At 30.9% G+C, this 20,899-nt stretch overlaps 2 protein-coding genes across 21 annotated transcripts in view; both read right to left on the reverse strand.

Annotated features, from left to right (window-relative positions):
• The window catches only part of LOC127720585 (synaptobrevin-like), a 70,509-nt gene that overhangs the window by 27,945 nt on the left and 21,665 nt on the right, over positions 1 to 20,899 (reverse strand). For 4 of the 13 annotated variants that reach the window (XR_007990882.1, XM_052227247.1, XM_052227248.1 and 1 more), the window contains 2 exons: positions 20,022 to 20,100; positions 16,375 to 16,454 (listed from right to left, as the gene is read on the reverse strand). Coding sequence is in view for 12 of the 13 variants with exons in the window: in XM_052227247.1 (XP_052083207.1) it covers positions 16,375 to 16,454; positions 20,022 to 20,100 (159 nt within the window). In the remaining variant the exon portion in view is untranslated. Of the gene's footprint in view, positions 1 to 4,512; positions 7,042 to 8,326; positions 8,358 to 12,996; positions 13,049 to 14,615; positions 14,668 to 16,374; positions 16,455 to 20,021; positions 20,101 to 20,899 lie in introns of those variants that run through there. The other 9 variants (XM_052227257.1, XM_052227256.1, XM_052227254.1 and 6 more) reach the window with 5 other exon arrangements.
• The window catches only part of LOC127720580 (microtubule-associated protein futsch-like), a 338,813-nt gene continuing 319,160 nt past the window's right edge, over positions 1,247 to 20,899 (reverse strand). For 5 of the 8 annotated variants that reach the window (XM_052227200.1, XM_052227201.1, XM_052227196.1 and 2 more), the window contains one exon: positions 1,247 to 1,939. The gene's annotated coding sequence lies outside the window, so the exon portion shown is untranslated. The remainder of the gene's footprint in view (positions 1,940 to 20,899) is intronic. The other 3 variants (XM_052227199.1, XM_052227198.1, XM_052227194.1) reach the window with 1 other exon arrangement.

Below are 20,899 nucleotides of genomic sequence, written 5' to 3' on the forward strand. Positions count from 1 at the left end.
AACACAATTTTCAAGCTTGATACTGTCGGAATTTTGGATTGTGATCAAATTTTTGACATAATATAGGTTTCTGACACAAAATAAATGTGGTCAAAGATCTTATAAATCCATTGCGCAATACTGTGCAATTGAAAATTTCTTCTTGAAACTTTAATTTTAAAAATTTAAAAAAAAAAAAAATGAATCCCTTAAAAATTCCCCCCCCCCCCCCCCAACTTTTTGAAACCCCCCTCTGAGCAATAACCCAAAAACTCAATCCCAGCCTTTCCTTTGTAGTATGGAACCTTGTAGTACAATTTCAGAGAGATCCATACACTTACACACAAGTTATTGTCTGGAAACTAGAAAAATGCTTATTTTTTTGCCCCTTTTTTGCCCCTAATTCCTAAAATTTTGAGGCAATTACCCCCAAAATCAATCCCAGCATTCCCTTTGTAGTATGGGACCTTGCAGTGCAATTTCAGAGAGATCCATACACTAACACACAAGTTATGTCTGGAAGATTTTTGGCCCCTTTTTGGCCCCTAATTCCTCAACTGTTGGTACCATAACCCCCAAAATCAATCCCAACCTTCCTTTTGTGGTATTGAACCTTATGATAAAATTTCATAGAATTCCATTCACTTAAACTAAAGTTATTGTCCGGAAACCAATATGTCTTCGGACGACGACGACGCCAATGTCATACCAATATACGACCACAAAATTTGTTTGCGGTCGTATAAAAATGGCTTGTTTTGGGACCCTAATTCCTAAACGGTTGGGACCATCATCCCCAAAATCAATTCCAACTTTTCTTTTGTGGTGTTGAACCTTATTAAAAAATTTCATAGAGATCCATTCACTTAAACTAAAGTTATTGTCCGGAAACCAATATGTCTTCGGAAGACGAAGCAGACGACGACGACATCATACCATTATACGAACTCAAAAAAATGTTTGCGGTCGTATAAAAATTAACCAGTCAGAATCAAGAATTGTATCTGTCAGCCATATTTTCAACAGGACATTTAGTATTTGAATCTATAATCCTCCATAATTATTTTTTGGTTTGGTTTAGATTGCCTCTGTAGCTTAAGAGAATAAAATGCTCCGCTGGGGCGCAGCTTGATACGAACGCAGAGGTCGAACACTGAACAGTTGGGGCAAGTATGGATACAACATTCAAGCTTGATACAGCACTGAATTTGGATTGTAATTAAATATTTGACACAGCATAGGTTTCTGACACAGAATGAAAGTGGTCTAAGAACTTAAAAAGTTTTAATTTACCTATTCAAACCATATCATTATTATTTGCTTTTATATATAAATCAGAAATAACCAATTTAAAATGGAAAATTCTAAAGAAAAAAAAGGAAAAAAAAATCCCCCCCCCCCCCCAAATTTGTTGAACCCCCTTATGATTCATCACCCCCAAACTCAATCCCAGCCTTCCCTTTGTTGTATGGTACCTTGCAGTACAATTTCAGAGAGATCCATACACTTGAACACAAGTTATTGTCTGGAAACTAGAAAAATGCTTGTTTTTTGGCCCCTTTTTGGCCCCAAATTCCTAAACCTTTAGAGCAATTACCCCCAAACTCAAACCCAGCTTTTCCTTTGTGATATGGAACCTTGCAGTACAATTTCATAAAGATCCATACACTAACACACAAGTTATTGTCCTGAAACTAGAAAAATGCTTGTTTTTTTGCCCTTTTATGGCCCCTTATTCCTAAAATTTTGAGGGAATTACCCCCAACATCAATCCCAGCCTTCCCTTTGTGGTATGGTACCTTGCAGTACAATTTCAGAGAGATCCATAAACTTGAACACAACTTATTGTCTGGAAACTAGAAAAATGCTTATTTTTGGCCCCTTTTTGGCCCCTTCTTCCTAAGCTTTTTGGTCAATTACCCCCAAACTCAATTCCAGCTTTCCCTTTGTGATATGGAACCTTGTAATACAATTTCATAAAGATCCATACTCTTACACACAAGTTATTGTCATGAATCTAGAAAAATGCTTGTTTGTTGCCCCTTTTTGGCCCCTAATTCCTAAAATTTGGAGGCAATTACCCCCAAAATCAATCCCAGCATTCCCTTTGTGATGTGGAACCTTGTGATACAATGTCAGAGAGATCCATACACTAACACACAAGTTATGTCTGGAAGTTACAAAAATGCTTATTTTTGGCCCCTTTTTGGCTTCCAATTCCTTAACTGTTCGTACCATAACCCCCAAAATCAATCCCCACCTTCCTTTTGTGGTATTGAACCTTTTGGTAAAATTTCATTGAGATCCTTTCACTTAAACTAAAGTTAGAGTGCGAAAACTAATGTCTTCGGACGACGACAACGCCAACGTCATACCAATATAGGACCACAAAAAATTTTTTGCGGTTGTATAAAAAAGTACATTGGGAGATTTGTCATTATTAAATAGAACCTGTGTAGTATCATTGCCTCATGTATGTCACCTGGTCAATACAAAATGAGGAATCTCTTAAATATGTCTCCTAATTATCCTTTCTATTAAGTTTGAAAGGATTTGGCTTGTAATTTAAGAAACGATATTTTTGACCAATCAAAATTGAGAAAGGCCTTTAGTGGTTATGTATTTTATTTGATTGACAGCATGAAATAAGGTGTTTTGTTTAGGGTTAAATGACTTGGCCTTCAAGTATAAGATGGCAGGAAAAGGTGATTTGAAAACTGACTGCTAGCAGTAATGTTTCATCTGATCATATACAGTATTCATAAATAGGAATTTTCATAAAGGACCTTACATAAACCATTCCTGCCTATATTAAAATAGGATGATTTCCATTGAGACAATTATTTACCACATGTAAGCAAATATGGTTTGATTAAAGTTTGTATCAAAGTGGCCTTTATAGTTCCAGAGTAGATGAAAATGTAAATAATCAACAGGTAAGACGAGGGGGGAAAAATGATGGCAATAGCTCAAACTAACCCTTTGGGCAAGGTCAACACACAAGTTTACCTGGAAAAAACCATGCTCTCAGCAGTCAATGAAGTCTTCATTATGAAGAAATACATATCTTCAACTTCAGATTCTCTATTTGAAAAAGTTGATCTCATGCATTCATTTCAAAATCATAAAACTCATGTTTCCCCCAAAGCACTTAGTGAATCTCTTTAAATTACTTAATAGTTAACGTGGAAGACATTTTTTTTAGAATATTTCAACTAACAAATAAATTGCTTCGCCGAGCACACCTGGATACGACCACAGAGGTCCAACCCTGAACAGTTGGGGCAAATATGGACGCAATATTCTCGATTGATACAGGTCTGAATTATGATTGTAATTAAATATTTGACACATAAAAGGTTTCTGACACAGAACGACTGTAGTCAAAGAACTTAGAATTGGTTATATGATTTGAATTTATATTCAATTTTTTGCTTTTGTGTAATACACTTTGCTGTTGCGAATTTCCAACCCTCCCCCCACAAAAAAAAATAAACACCCCCCTTTTTATTTGGCTTTTGTGCAATACACTATGCTGTTGCGTATTAATCCCCCCCCCCCCCCTTCCCCACACACACTTTTTTTTTTGCAAAAAAAAAAATATTCGAAGAAATCTGAAATGAGAAAAAATTGACCCCCCACAATTTCTTTTTACCCCCCCCCCCCCCCCCCCCCCTTTTACCCCCAAAAAAATCTTTCCCTCAAGATATGGTCATAATCTCAATTCAAATTTCCAATGGAGTTTGCAACCATAATTACTCATTTAAATTTACAATAGTGCTAACTTAATCTATTTTATAATAGAATTTAAAATATGGTGTCAAATCTTTCATATGGATTTTTTTGTAAAAAAAAAAAGATGCAACATTTGCAGATATTTTTACTGGTCTTCCTTTTTAAAATGCATTTCTGTAAACATAATTTAAAAGCAGTGTAAGGGAGGTAATCAAAACGTTGTATTAGGATTACCTCCCTTACAATGCTTTTAAATTGTCTTAATTGTTCATTAACCATTACTTTATGCATAATTTAAAAGCAGTGTAAGGGAGGTAATTTAAATGATGTATTTGAATTACCTCCCTTACACTGCTTTAAATCATGTTTTGTACTGAAGTATTTGTCCATTAACCAGGACACCCTTGTTTTTCCCCCGTTTTTGCCCCTAATTCCTAAACTTGAGCTATAACCCCCCAAAGCAAATCCTAACCATCCCTTTGTGGTATGGAAACTTGTGGTAAAATTTCAGAGAGATCCATACACTGTTCCACAAGTTATTGTCTGAAAACTAGAAAAATGCTTATTTTTGGCCCCTTTTTCCTTTACTGTTGGTACCATAACCCCCAAAATCAATCCCAACCTTCCTTTTGTGGTATTGAACCTTATGGTAAAATTTCATAGAGATCCATTCACTTAAACTAAAGATATTGTGCGAAAACCAATGTGTCATCCGACGACGACAACATACCAATATACGACCGCATTTGCGGTCGTATAAAAATAGTAATGTTCAGAATTTAAAAACATACTTTTAAATCTTTGAATATCTTTTTATTTATTAAAATGTTTTGATTTACAAAAATACAAACATGTTTTGTAATCTAAAATAACACAATTCACTTAATACATTCAAATTTTGTTATATTCAATAAAGACTATAAAACTAAAAGCTACATTTACTTTGACTAAATATATATGAACACACACAACCATGCAGTTATTATTGACCTTTGTCAGGTTTACAGAATACAAACATTTATGTGTTTATCAGTTTACTTGCAACTAGTCAGTTTGAATTCAATTCTTATTACAAGTGTGCATGCTGAAATGTCTTGCCTGATCATGATTGATTTTATGTTGAAACTTTTACTACAAGTATCACATAAACTTAACCATGTTAACCTTATCAATGAATCATGTACAATAAAATGTAAATGAGGTCAAGGTCAGATGAAGCCTGCTAGACAAATATGTACATTTTTCAAAAATTCTTTACACCAAATATAGCTGACATACTGCTTATAGTATCAAAGAAATAGACTAAATCAGGAAAACTTATTATTTTTCAAATTTCAGAACCTTAAGCTCACAATATTCCAAAGGATTATCTTATTTGTAGCAAGCTACAGCTTAGAAGTAAAAAGACTCTAGAAGTGGGGAGATTCCTATCTGCACTTAATTTGGTTAATTAATAGTAGCTGTGACCTTGACATTGTATGCACGTTTTGTTCCAATCCCATATAAGGTTTTGGAGTTTGGTTCCAATCACTTGTAAGAAATTGGAATATTTACACTGAAATTCCTTTCCTGAACTAATTTTTGTCATGTTAGTAACTTTGAACTTGATGTAGTGACCTCAAAGGTCAAGAAGGATCTTCCTTTCAGTACCATATATCCATTAAAGGTTGCAATTTGAAGTTTTTGCTTTATCATTTGGAAACCAATATGACGGACTGACTACAAATGGGTGATAAACAATGTACCCTTGCTACTAAATATAATCAATATTGATCTGACAGTTGAAAAGTTAGATTATCCTAGATTCTGCTTGAGAATTTTTTGTTGACACATTCATTTGTTTCAAATAGCTCTTGATAAAATCAATAATATAACTGACCATTTGCAAGAAAATTGGTTAACAACTAATTGATCTCTGATGTAAATACAAAAAAGTGCACTAGTGAAGACTCTAGATATAAGAGTTTTATATTGTAGAACAGCATAAAGGAACTGATCAACAGTATTAGTTCTATAATACATACATGCATTTCCTTATATGAATGTTCATGCATATAATGCAAAGATACAGCATAGTTCAAGTGAAGAGTATCAAATGTATCATGGCAGGGATCTTTTAAATCTTTAAAATATCATCATTGAACTTTTCTCAGCTTCAGGTTTGTGTAAATTTTTGTAAATTTAGTTTCCACACTTCAACACCAACCCATAAATTGACAAGGAGATAGTTCCTTGGTTAGCTTTTTGTAGCAATGGTTGAGAAGAAGCTGAACACAGGGTTGTTGTAAGCAATATGTAAGATAAATTACTGGAACCATTCATCATTTGCTTGCCAAAAAAATATTTTATTTAAACAACTAGATGTGTCAGAATGACATGAATGGACCGGCTCGCAAAAAAAGCTTGAAGCATTTATAGGGAGTGTAAATTTGAGAATGAAAGTCAGTGTAACTGTTATTTTCACGAAATTTTCAAAGTCAAAATTATGTAATTTCGGCACAAATCAGCAGAGCTAAACCAAACTTTTACACAATCTGTAACTCATCATAGTAGACTGACATACTAAAAATCACCTCAATATGTGAAAGCGTTTAGAAAAAAAGTCTGTATAACTGTTATTTTCACGAAATTTTCAAATTCCAAAGCCCGTAATTTCTGCAAAAATTGGCTGAGCAGAACAAAATGTAAACTCGATCTGTAACTCATCATAGCAGGCTAACATACTAAAAATCAGCTCAATATATGAAGGCATTTAGAAAAAAAGTCTGTATAACTGTTTGTTCTGGAATGATGGAATGACTGACAAGGGAAAAACTATAGGGGCCATAAATATAATGCATGTATCTAAACCAGTTTTCTGCTGCAAATGCAATGCCAATGTAAAATGTCTGATTATAAGCTGAATAAAATTGTCATTTTGCTGAAGGCCAGACACTAAATAATTAAAATTCACTCAAACTAAACCAATATCCAATTTATTTTATTTTATTATTTGATAATGTTATAAAATGCACAATTTCGTGTATCAACTTTGTGCTGAACATGCTTTTTGAATTCCCTAATAACCATGACCCTACAAAATCTTCATTTAATCTTGTGACAGGATGACCCCTTCAGTTTACATGAATGCTCTGTTAATTTTTGTAATTTTTATGGAATATATTTAGATGTAATTTCTTTATCATACACTTATGCAAATAGTGTGAAAACATAAAAATACTGCCCCCAGAAATTGTAGTGCCATGGTTGTTATCGGGAGAAAATGAATATAAAAATTTAGAGGACAACATTAATAGTAACCTTAGCCAAACTTGTTATACAACCAGACTGCAGGAGAAAAGAAGCATGAAGATATTAATATAGTTATAGGTCAATAATGAGGCTAATATAGTAAAAATCTTGTGTAAGTCTTCAAATTCAGGGTACAAGATTAATTTTGAATTGAAAAATTGAAGAAGGGTTATAATGCAAGCTTAAGGCTCTTATACCACTAAAAAAATATGATCAGAATGTTTTAATCATCACTCTTTTTGTAACAAGCATTTTTCGTTTAAAAAAGATACATTAAATACACTTAGAATTAAAATTTCAAATCTGTTATACAGATTTTGCCACATTTTCCCTTTCAAATAAACACATTCCAACTGATTACACAGATTTACACTATTTGAAGCCTTCAAACATGAGAATATCAAAAGCCGGGAACAACACTGTATAAGGATTTCAAAAATTAGTACAAATTACTACAATAGTTTAAGAGAGTTCTGTTTGTGAAAATTTCAAATAAATCTTTAATTGACTAGTAACCATGATGAGTACTGACAAAAGAATTCAAGTCCTGGAAAAAATGCAAAAGTGCATAATTGTAAAATATAGTTTTCTGCAAGTGAGTTTAAAATAGCCACTAGATATCTGTAATTATCAGAAAGTGTAGCGATTTAAAGGATTGGTGAATAGACAGTGTTTTGCTATTTGCCTATTATAGGTCAGTGCTGGTTTTTTTTTTATAACAAATCTTTAAATGTGCAACAACTCTGAAACTTTTAATTGAAAAATATCTATGTAGTTGTAAATAATGTTAATATCACTATGATGTATATTTATATTTCATTTTCTTCCAATAAATGCATAGTTATATTTAAATAATAACATTAATTTGGAATGTCTGATCTCTTAAAATTTTGTTCAAACTAAACCCTTCATAAAACAATAAATACACATTTTTACTATATATATAAAACAAATGATGCATAAAAACCTGTCGTTATCATAGGCAGATCCAAGAGGGGGCCCTGGGGGGCCCGGGCCCCCCTTTCGTGGGAAAAATTTGGTTGATTATATAGGGAATCACTGAAGCATGACTGGAGGGCCCCCCCCCCCTTAGGTCAGTCAGCGGGCCCCCCCTTATGAAAAGTTCTGGATCCGCCACTGGTTATTTATTGAAATATATTTGTATCTTAAATTTGTGAAGTTATGATAATTATGTGCCAGTACATAAAACCTACAAAACAAAAATCTGGAAATCATATTCATCCAAAAGAAAGACAGAACTCTCCTAGTCACAAACAATATTAACATCTACCGTATATAATATACAATGGTGAAATCTTACATGTTTTAACCATATGTAGTAGCTACCCATACTGTTGGCATAACAAAAATAAGCAAATGATTATAGTCTGCATAGGAAACAATAAAAACAATTTTTATCTATGGCTAAATGTTAAAATGTATTTTGGTTAAAACATTCACTTTATAAAAGTATGCATGCTTAGATGCCACATCAACTGTCACTGTGTAAATGTAAAGAATCAACAGATAGTTTTCTAGCTTTTAAGGTCAATATATTTAAAAACTGGTTTGAACAGACTGGAATTCATTTAGATTTCAATAACCATAATTTATTGAATTTACATACATTATGTAGGATTAATGACCAGATACATAATGTAGACTAGGGTTAGTGACCTGATAAAGAGTGAATATGTTCAACATACATAGAAAATGTCAAAAGAATTATTCTATTGAAATAGTTTTAATCAGTAATCCTTGGTTAGGCCAAGACCAATCAATTTCATTTGGGACTCCTAAAAATTTTCAACAGTTACAAGGATAAAATATATACCTTAACAAGAGGCTCCTCAGAGCCTGAATTGGTCACCTGGAAATTTGTTTGTAGGGGTTGCATAGCATCAATGATTACTTTGTTGTTTAATGTATTTTAATGCATGTTTAACATGCCATTTAAACTTTCTCTCTATTATAGTTTCTGCAAAATCATAAAATTTGGTAAAAATCATCTTTTAAGGGCAGTGACTCTTAAATGTAAGAGGATAATGACAATTTTGGTTATTTAACTTATTTGTCAATTTTACTTTACTGAACATTTCTGCCTTTTAAAGATTCTCTTTACTTAACATTGATTCTGCGAAAAACTATAAAAATTGGTAAAAATCATCTTTTAATATTATGATAATAACTCCTGTAAGGGTTTAATTGGCATTTTGGGTCATGTTGACTAATTTGTATGAACTATGTCTTACTTTGCCAAAAATATTTGCAAAGTAAAGTTTCTCTCTATCTATCATTGTTTCTGCAAAACAAAAAAAAACTGGTAAAAATCTTAAGGGCAAGAACTCTTATAAGGGATCAATTCACGATTTCAGTCATGTTTGACTTATTTGCATGTCTTACTTTGATAACCATTTTTCCATGTAAAGTTTCTCTCCATCTATCATGATGATCATAGTTTCTACAGAAAACTTTTTAAAAAATGGAAGAAATGGTCTTTCAAGCATTTCTGAAGAGACCTTTAATGTTATTTTTGGTACTTCCCTAGCAAAATTTATAGTGCAAGAGAAGTTTTGGTACAACCCAAAACAGTGTCCTCCCTAGGTTCTCATAGATGCTTAATTAGAAAGGCCCATAGAAAGCTACCATGCTTTAATTTGCCATCTTTGAATAAATTTACATGAAATTTGTGAAGAATAGATTATAACTGGAAATGAGATATTATACAATTATTGACTTTTGATGAGGTTGATACGATGATTTATCAACCCCAGTGATATGATATTCACCGAGGCCAACAGCCGAAGGTGAATGTCATATCTCTGGGGTTGATAATTCATTGTATCAACTGAAATCAAAAGTCAACAATTGATTTATTATATGACTTTTTATCCTTCTCCAATTTTCTAGTATTTGCTCAAGATACTTTTAAAACTGCTCCCTGTTTTATCAAATCAAATCAAATCAAATATTTTATTGTCGTATAAACTTTACAGTTTGTGACCAACATGTATTAACACAATAAACATATATACATACATATCAAACATACACAATAAAACAGCATCAAAATTTATAAAAACAAACAAGCTGTTAAGAGTCCCCTGCCCTCAGTTCTAATGACTTTTTCAAGAAGGATCTTAACTTATTTGTTTGTAAAGGCGTTGATGGATTTAGTAAATAATGAATTTTTTCTTCTTCATTTAAATTATTAAAGTTATTATTTTCAGTACATATGTGTTCAAAAAAGGCATTTCTTAGTGTTTTATTATAATCACAATAGAGTAAAAAATGTTTCTCATCCTCTTGTATTTTACATTTATGACAAAGTCGTTCCTCTCTTGGGATTTTAAAATATCTCCCCTTTTCAATTAAGAGGGAGTGATCACTTAGTCTAAATTTAGTGATCAATCTCCTTATCTGAAAATTAGATATATTTAGATAAGATTCTAGTTTGCAATCTTTTTTAAGTTTTTTATATAGATAAAATTTACTTTTAACATCAATGTTTTCATATCTATTTTTCATTTTCAACTTTATATCGTTTTTTATTTAATTTACATCTTTTATGTCCTTACAAGTAGAAAGAATATTAAGGTCAATATTAGTCTCTTCAACAATATTTTTTGCATATGTATACCATGAATAAGTTCCAGTCAAATCTAGAGACTGTGCTAGAGAAAAAGCTTCCTTTATCAATGGATTAATATTATTATTATATAGTCTAGCTAAATATAAAAGGGTTTGTGTTTTAATAAAACATTCTATAGGCAATCTTCCTAATTCAACTCTTGCTCCTAAATTGGATGCATTTTTTTCTTATTCCTAGAGTAGATTTACAAAATTTAAGATGCATATTTTCAATAGGGGTTTTGTCTGTAAAATCAAGTTGATTAATTTGTTTTCCTGAAGATAAGGCTCTGTTTTTGGCTCTATGAAAAGAAATATATATGTATCCAAATATGTTACTTCTGAATTATAGGTGATAATTGGTTTTACTAAAGAGTCAAAAAGATTATTTGCTACTTTTATAGGTAGATTATTCAATGATTTAGTATAGGATTTTATTGCAAAAAATACTTGTTTTGCCTTTTTTGTCAGCTCTAAGGTACTTAGTGATAAATTTCCATTACATTTTATCAACATTCCCAAAAATGAATATTCTGATACGCTCTCTATGGCTTCATTCTCATAGTAAATATGTGATGTTTCACCATTTTGTTTGGACTGACTGAAAATCATGGATTTTGTTTGGACTGACTGAAAATCATGGATTTTGTTTTGTTTGTATTTAAAGAGAGTTGCCATTTGTTGCAATATAATTTAACATTATTTAAACTGTTTTGAAGGCCCTCTTTTGATTCTGACAGGATCAAAAGTTCATCCGCAAAAAGGAGGCATCCCACCTTACTATTTATAAGCTTAAAGGGACTTGAATCATTTCCCTCAAAATTTTTTACAATATCATTTATGAAGACATTAAATAAAGTGGGGCTCAGGGTGTCTCCTTGTTTAACCCCTCTAGCAATATTAAAAAATTATGATACATAATCTTTGTATTTCAAAGATGATTAAGTATTAAAGTATTGTTGTTTTATAACTCTGTAAAAAGACCTGCCACTCCCATTTGCATAATTTATAAAGTAAAGCAGTTCTGCATACTGAATCAAAAGCCTTTTTCAGATCTTTAAAGCAGGCATAAATCTTTTTTTTCTCTTTATGTAAATATTTATTAATCAAGGACTTCAATAAAAAGATGCTATCAGCTGTTCTGTGATTTTCTCTGAAACCAAACTGACAATCACTTAATTGTTTGTCAACAATCTTGATTAGCCTATTATTCAATATGGCATTAAAAATTTTTGGTAGATTACTTATAAGAGAAATTCCTCTATAATTATTAGGGTCTAACTTGTCACCTTTTTTATGTAAAGGGATCATGAAAGATAATTTCCATGAATCTGGATAATAACCTGTCTTTAAAATCAAATTAAAAACTTTTACAATAGAATTAATTATCATCTACTTTTGCAGTTGCTGATTTTTCATGAGTTGAAATATTAAATAAAGTTTACAAAAAAGATACACCGAAAACAAGAAGAAGAGAAAAAATACACTGAAAACCAGAAGAAAAATAAAAATAAACTGTTGACACAGAGATGTGTTTCGCCTGTTGGCATAAAGTTCAGAAAAAGACAATCTGATGGACAACATGATTGATTAATTCAGTCGCTGGACCATTATCTAGAAGGCAGTGCTTGAAAATAATCGTCAAACTGATATGTACTGATAGTAATACAACTATATACAAAATATCATTGATCTATCACAAGTAGTTTTTGTCAAACTGACTTAAGCAGAAAACTTAACACTGAAAATTGCTAATTAAACTTAACATTGAAAATTGCTAATTAATTCAAAGTCACTGGACCATGTCCTAGGGAGCAGGGCCTCAAAACAGTCATCAAACTAATATGTATCCATAGCAATGCAACTTTGTATTAAATATCATTGATCTATCACAAGTAGTTCCTATCAAACTAACTAAACTTAAGCAGAAAACTTAACAATTGTTGACGCCATCTGCAGCCAAAAGGCAATCCATATGTCTCACTTTCCGCAACTTTCATCAAAGGTAAGACAAAAAAACAGGAATTTACCTGTTATTATAAATCTACATCATTGACGTTGCCTTGGAATATCTATATTTAGGTACTCGGACGCTGTTCCAAATCTTATATAAACCTCTCTTGATTTTTGCCGCGGTGAATATAATGTTTTATCAAAGAGGATTTCCTATGCTTTTAGCCAAGGAGAAAACAGAAAATTTATAGTCATATAATAAAATGCAATGTGGTTAAGTAATCAAACAATAAAAGAGATCTATCCAAGTCACATTATTGACTTCCTTACTTTAATGTAACTCCTCTTTACAGTATTCTCCTACCCTGAAACACCTCATATTGATGCATATATAAACATTAAACTTACCAACAATAATGATAATTATGACTAATATAACAGCTATAAGGATTGCCCACATCTGAAAGTACACAACATCTAGTTACAACATCTAGTTACAACATCTAATGTGAAAACATAGAAAGCAGATTTCACTTTTATAAATATCATCAGTATTCTAATTAAGACATTTTCCCCTGATATTTACCCTAATTCTATCAGGTATACTTTGAAATTTATCACACAATTAAGCTTACACTGGTGCTATAAATTTCAGCAAGATGGTACTAGAAAATCGCAATTTCAAATTTCAGAAGCGAACACTTTATCATGAAAGTTTAAAATATCCCAAAATGAATTCCAAGGATGATACTAGATAAGCAATTTAAGTCAAAAAGGAAAATAGAGACTTAAATATGCTGATGATTTTATGTGTTTTGGGACCAATTTTTATTCATACTTCAAAACTGCATAGCTGATAGTGATTTCTCTGTACATTAAAAACATTTTCTTCTTACCATGAAGTAGCTGAATTATTAAGCTATATATAGCATTGAGATAAATTGCTTAGTTTTGTTTTGAAGCTACCACCCTAAAAATAATGCATGAAGTGTTTTAAGGTCATAGCCTATAAATATTCTTATTTGATTTATTATATAAAAGATATAAACTACAGGATATTAAAATTTATTTGCGATAAGCCATATCAGTGAATAGTTTCACAAAAAAAATTTAAATTTTAATCAATGCGCTGTCATTAGTCAAACAAAGGGAGACAATTCTGTTTGTATTCTATTAAGTGCCAATTTTGTTACATCTTAGGAGTAAGGACAGAAATTTGATTGTTTTTTCAATATTTACATCCATCCTATAACCTTGATAACTGAATAACAAAAGTAAATATTTGTAGCCATTTATGAGATATGTCAAATATTTAAACAGAAGTGTTATTTGCTTGTTTTTTTTTTAAATCTTCAAATGTTTAGTGCATTAATTTAAATATTTCTGAATTTGATAAAAACATTCTAAAGCATGACGAAACACATTATCGGACATATGTACACAACATTTACAAGCAAGAATCATGATAAAAGCAGTATTTCTTTTTGATTTGTCACCTGCTTTACTTTTAAATGCATATATAGGCTTCAAAGAAGACAATTATATGATTACAGTGAGATTCTTATCAAACTTTACAAATTCAGATTCATGACCTGAAAGGTTATAATAGGCCCATCAACTATCAAAAATTTGGAACACCACTGCTCAACTACTTTCCAACAGCAATTGAGATTAAAATAAATATCTGTAAAGCAGAATGGCAGAAATTAGGAAGAACAGTGTTCCTACACTGTATTGTTTTAATTCCCTAAAACATTTCTTTCACTGTACATGTGCATGCTGTACATGCATCTTTACACATTAAGAAAATAATACTGGATATGTCAATTTTTTACAAAACTGTATTTACAAAACATATTTTATTAAATGTCTTTCATATCATCTTAAAACTAATAATAAACTGATATTTTAATTCTTTTTAAACCAAACAAATATTTAACAGTAACACTTCTACAATAAAATATGGTGATGTTATTTTTAGACAACACTTAGTGACACATTACAACATCTAGGGGGAGATAACTCACCAATGATAATTATGACAATGATTCCTATTATACTACCCAAAATTATCATCATCTGTAATAAGTACACAGTTCAAATTTAAAAATCGTCATCCTAGGGAGTCATACAAATACTAAAAATACAAATTGTCTTTGATAATTTTTTTGAATCCTTAAAAATCAAATGTTAAGAATGTCGGCCCTAACATTTCATGGAGAACAGGGATAAATACCTTCATCAGTAGCTATGATTATCACAAAGAAACATATCAACTTTAATTTTAATCTTCAGTGCGCGGCGAGAAAGATCTCTTATATATTAGAAGCACTTTGCTGACCAAACAATGAAATCAATGTACTAAAAATATTGCTGTTGCAAGTATACTTTTCCACCTATTTTTCTACACCTGTTTGTTAATAATAATAATTGGTTTCTTGATAAAAAAAAAAAAATATTCTTACTGCATTCCTATCCAATGGTACAAATTGGAGTAAAAAAAGAGTAATATATATAATAATCCTGTTGATTTAGAAATTACTTAAAAATTTATTTGTCAAATCAATATGAAAATAATATATCTTGTATATCAGACATCATTTTTTAAAATGCAGAAAATTTGGGGAATTTGGAGAAATAAATTGGAACCAAAATAAATAGGGAATGTGTCCATGGGACACAGAAGATGCCCCCGCTTTCATATAATCTTATAAAGGGACATAACTTTTTATAACTCTAGAACAGTAAAAGTGACGCTACCCAAATTCGTACTTGATATGAGTTTCATAACATTTGGTTGATGCAAACTTAAGTCAGAGAATGGAAACGTAAAAATTCAGCAATTTTTCCATTTGTAAAGGGACATAACTCTAGAACGGTAAAAGTGACACCACCAAAATTCAAACTTGAACTGTGTTTTGTGGTAATAAGCATTATGTATAAGATTCATAACGTTTAGTTGAGGCAAACTAAAGTTGGAGAACAGAAACGAAAAATTCAGCAATTTTTCCATTTGTAAAGGGGTATAACTCTGTACTCCGGTACGGTGGGGGCATAATAAAAATGAAAAGATAAAAATTCAAAACATTCATTCCAATTCTAGTCTTCAGAATTTTTTTAAATTCTACCATCTTTTTTTTCCATAAAATTCAGATGATTTATTAAAATCTTGATGCCCTGATATAAATCACATCAAATTAACTAAATGTACATTGTAGTATAAAACATGAACTAAATGTACATTGTAGTATAAAACAATACACTTAATGTACATTGTAGTATAAAACATAAACTAAATGTACATTGTAGTATAAAACATTACACTAAATGTACATTGTAGTATGAAACATGAACTAAATGTACATTGTAGTATGAAATATTAACTAAATGTACATTGTAGTATAAAACATAAACTAAATGTACATTGTAGTATAAAACATAAACTAAATGTACATTGTAGTATAAAACATTAAATAATGTACATTGTAGTATAAAACATTACACTAAATGTACATTGTAGTATAAAACATAAACTAAATGTACATTGTAGCATAAAACATAAACTAAATGTACATTGTAGTATAAAACATAAACTAAATGTACATTGTAGTATAAAACATTACACTAAATGTACATTGTAGCATAAAACATAAACTAAATGTACATTGTAGTATAAAACATTACACTAAATGTACATTGTAGTATAAAACATAAACTAAATGTACATTGTAGCATAAAACATTTTCTTAATGTACAGTTTAGTATAAATTAATTTATTTTTAATACCTTGCAGTTTTTCCACCAAAATTTTCGCTTCAATTTCCCTGCACTTGCTTCAAATTGTGAAGCTCCTTGCTGTAATGCCTCTGAAAACATGATTAACATTTACTACATATATCAATATATTCTCATTCTGTCAATTATAGCCAGAATAAACTTATCTTAAACAGTCACACCACTGTCCCAGATTAGAGGGAGGGTTTGGCACAAGGCCAGCAAACATGTTTAACCCCACCACATTCTGTATGTGCCTGTCCCTTGTAATTCAGTGGTAGTTTTTGTTGCTGTATGTCATATTTGCTTTTCATTTATTATTTTGTACAAAAACCAGGTCGTTAAATTTCTAGTTTGAATTGTTTTACATTTGTCATTTCAGGGCCTTTTAAAGCTTGCTGTGACATTTAGGTTTTGCTCATTGATGAAGGCAGTATGGTGTTCTATAATTGTTAACTTCAACATCATTTGGTCTCTGGTGGAGAGTTGTCTCATTAGCAATAATACCACATCTTCTTATTTTCATCATCACCACCATGGCATTTCCAACTATAAATAAACTTCATCAAAATCTCCCTAACTAAATTCATACCATGCTTACTATTTGGAAACAATGACAAAGTCTAGCCTTTTTTACCATTAGCCAGAATGAAATTTATAAATTCTAATGTATTGAGCTTTCAGGCTTGTTTGACCTGCCATATTATGTGCCTATTTTCCAATCTATCAAGGATGATATGTCCTGAACAAAAAGGTTAAAATTGACAATATTGAACTTGACCTCAATTTTGTCATCACTTACAACCTATCAAAATATGAAAGCATTGGTTGCATAGTTCATTAAGTATTGCATATAAAGGGCATAAAGAGCCATTTTCAAATCTATCAAGGACCATACTCCAGAATGGCAAAAGGGAATTATCAAAAGCATTTGAACAGGCCAGCAAACAGTTTGAACAGTTTATCAGTATTGGACGGAAATTAATGGCAGCTACCCACCTGCTTTACTTCACTTTTTTAATAACTGTATTTTTTCTAGTTAAAAAACCCTCGAGATTGACCAAATGTATGAAGTATTAGTTATATACTGCTGCTTCAATATTATAAAGCATGAATATAATAAATCAATGGCATTTACTATAAGATATTTTGTCTGTTCTGATTGGTTTAAAAATTGAACCTGATAATATTGAGAACAAGTAGCTAGGAAAAATAGAAAATTTGTTAAGTGTGTAATCTTTTAGTTTTTCAAATCTTTAAATCAATCTTTTGTTAAGTTAAAAACTTTTAATATTAATAGTTATGTTTCATTTCAAATTGGTTGAAATACCTATAAATTTATCTCTTTCAACTTCTTATGCTATGGATTGGCAGCAGCCAATTTTGTTCTGTTAAGAACCAGTCTACCATCCGCAATTGAAAACAACTAGTGTTGAAAGTCAGTTATAACAGAATGAAATTTGTACTTGGCAAAAATATTTTCTTGTTGGTCAAATTAAAAATAAACAGCTGTGCCAAGAGCACATGATATAACCTGATTGTGCATATTAAAATTGGTGCAAGAATAAAATTGAAGGCATTTAATCAGAAGCAATAAAATGGCTCTGTAGAAAAACATAACCATAGGCGATTAATATAGTTGCAATTATGACTTTTAAAAGTCCCATAACTCTTGAATGACAAACCAGAAATGGTCTAAGTCCAATAACTCTGCAAAGACATATATCCGAACTTTTTATCAATCTCTTTATTTGCTATGTTGACTGATTCCAACAATTGTGTAAAGTTTCCAGTATATAAATCCAAATAAGCCCAAGTTGTGGTATATTAAGTGAAAATTTTACTTAAATCTGACAATTAAAGTCCAGAAACTGTAGACCAGCAAACTAGAAAATCAAAGTGTGATAGCCCTGGTAAAAGTATTTGCCATATACTAAGAATTATAATTATTAGTTCCGTTATCACAAGTCACAAATTAAATTTTATACTAGTGAGACCTCTAGTCTGTAGACTTGTATATATATGTCCTGTTTTTAACTTACATGTAGTGGCTTAAAAAGTTTTTTGTGCAGACTGTTTGGTCTGCACAAAAAACTTTTTAAGCCACTGAGTTCTTTGGGATAGTAAACCATCAGATTTTCCTTATTCTTATTTCTAAGAACTTAACATAAAATATAATTGCGATAACTCTCAATCAGAATATTTTTCCAAATTCTCTGATTTGAGTATTTTTTTCTTCAGGTGAATCAGATAATTAATTTTTATTAAAACACCTCCCAACCCACCCTCAGAGTTAAATGTTCGTTCCCTTATGACTCTTGAATGAAAGTAGAACCTTACACAGAAATAACATATAATTATTCCACCTGACATTTGTTTTTTTTTTTCTTTTTTCTTTTAAACAATTTGTTAAAACCCAATTCTATCATAGTGCCATGTTTAAACTATATGAAACATTGAAACTCTTCCTAATTATATATTCTTGATCGTATCCATTCATATTCTTTTACAGAAAATGTCAAAATCTATCTCGTTTGTTTTAAACTGTTTTCATATGAGGTACCGAACATAGTGAATCAGTTCGGTCATGCTATATATATCTCAATACCACAAATTACCACATGGAAATAAACGCGACTTTGCAGATCTGCTAAAACAGTAAGTCTTACAAATATGACACTCCAATTAATTCAACAAAAGTATTTTCATATTATATAAACAAGTAAGGGATTCTTTTAAAACAAAATTTTATTCATAAAAAATAATTTTAATCATGTTTGTACCCTTTAATCAGGTCATAAGACGGATCAAGATTAATGACTGTATTCCAATACCCTGTCAATACAATCTTTGAGAGGACTCTGCCGGATAGAGGGCGCTGAAAATCATGTATCAGTTCGCACGGAAATGAATTGTGTTATATAACTGTTAGCGGATCATTTTCTTTTAAAGTTAAGTGATTACAAACTACTGTGCCTTTTAATATTGTGTTTGAGGAATTTTCCATTAAATTATTAATTTTCATTACAAAAATCAAGCAAAACCATGCATACTTTTACTCTATCTTGAAAGAACTATAGAATGAAAAACATGTGCACTCTATTTCAAAATGGCCATACTTTGATGACAATAAAAGTAAATGCTTTTAAAAATCAAAAGGAAGCTTCTTTTAATCAACCATAACAGTAATGTAAAGTTTGGAGGAAATCACTGTAACTCTGGAACAATGCCAAAAATTTTAAAAATTGAAAGAGAGCTTTCTTCTGTCAATCCTAATTTTGTTTAAAAAATACATGAGTATGTATTGATCAAAGCCAATTTGATTCATTGTAAAAAGTGTGATGGACAGATGTATAGACATTACTATACCATAATATGTCCCATCTTCCATGAGCATATACTTTCTTAACTTTATTCATATATGTATAAGGGTCAGCTGGGGTCCCTCTAAAAATAGGATATATATATATACATACAAACCTACAGACTAGATGTCTCACATATATATACCTCACACATCAAAAAAGGCAAAAGTAATTGAAAGTAGAAGATTGGGGACATTTTTTTCTACTTCTCCAGTGACTCCACCAATCTATTTTGGGTTTTTTTTTTTATGAAAAATAACCTACACCTTTATAACAGTTAAATGTTTCATTTACCTGCTCTGTCGTCTAACTCTGAGATTTTTGTGTCTCTCTCCAGAACTTTGTCTACATTTACTCTCATGATATCGACAACCTGGAATAAAGGTTTTATCATTTAAGTATAGAGTACAAAAGCATTATACATGTAGTTCTTAAAAAATTTGTGTTCTTAAGGTCAAACCAACTTGATCGAACAGATGACTTTCAGATCTTCAGATTTGCTCTCACAATTTTTTGGCAGTTTAAAGTTATAAAAAAATATATATATCACAGCCAGGATAGACTTTAATTTAAATTCTTGATTGTACCTGCAACCAGAAGGACAAACACATAATAAAATAAAGTAATCTGGTTAAGCTGCACAACCAGGAGAGATGAACACATAAATCAAACAAGCATTCTGAGAGTATTGCATGGCAATACAGTCCCCTACCAGTTAAAAATTCATTGTACTGAAACAAAATGCTAACTTGATCTATAACTTGTCATGGTGTAAACTATATAACAAATATCAAGTCAATATCTTCAAGCATGACAAAAAAAAAGTGAGGAAAACTGATCATTTGAGTGAATTTTCTAAATCCAAGGACCATAACTCTGCACAAAATCATCAGACTGTAACAAAATTCGACCTTGATCTGTAACTTGTCATGATATAACTATATACCAATTATTAAATCAATATCTTCAAACATGACAAAAAAAAGTGCAGAAAACTGATTATTTGAGTGAATTTTCTAAGCCCAAGGACCATAACTCTGCATAAAATCATCAGACAGAAACATAATTCGCACTTGTTCTGTTACTTGTCACGATAAAACTATATATCAAATATTAAATCAATATCTTCAAGCCTGAAGAAAAAAAGTGTGGAAAACTGAATTGCTGGACTG

The sequence above is a fragment of the Mytilus californianus genome, unplaced genomic scaffold (genome assembly GCF_021869535.1).
Source record: "Mytilus californianus isolate M0D057914Y unplaced genomic scaffold, xbMytCali1.0.p SCAF_11, whole genome shotgun sequence".
NCBI lineage: Eukaryota > Metazoa > Mollusca > Bivalvia > Mytilida > Mytilidae > Mytilus > Mytilus californianus.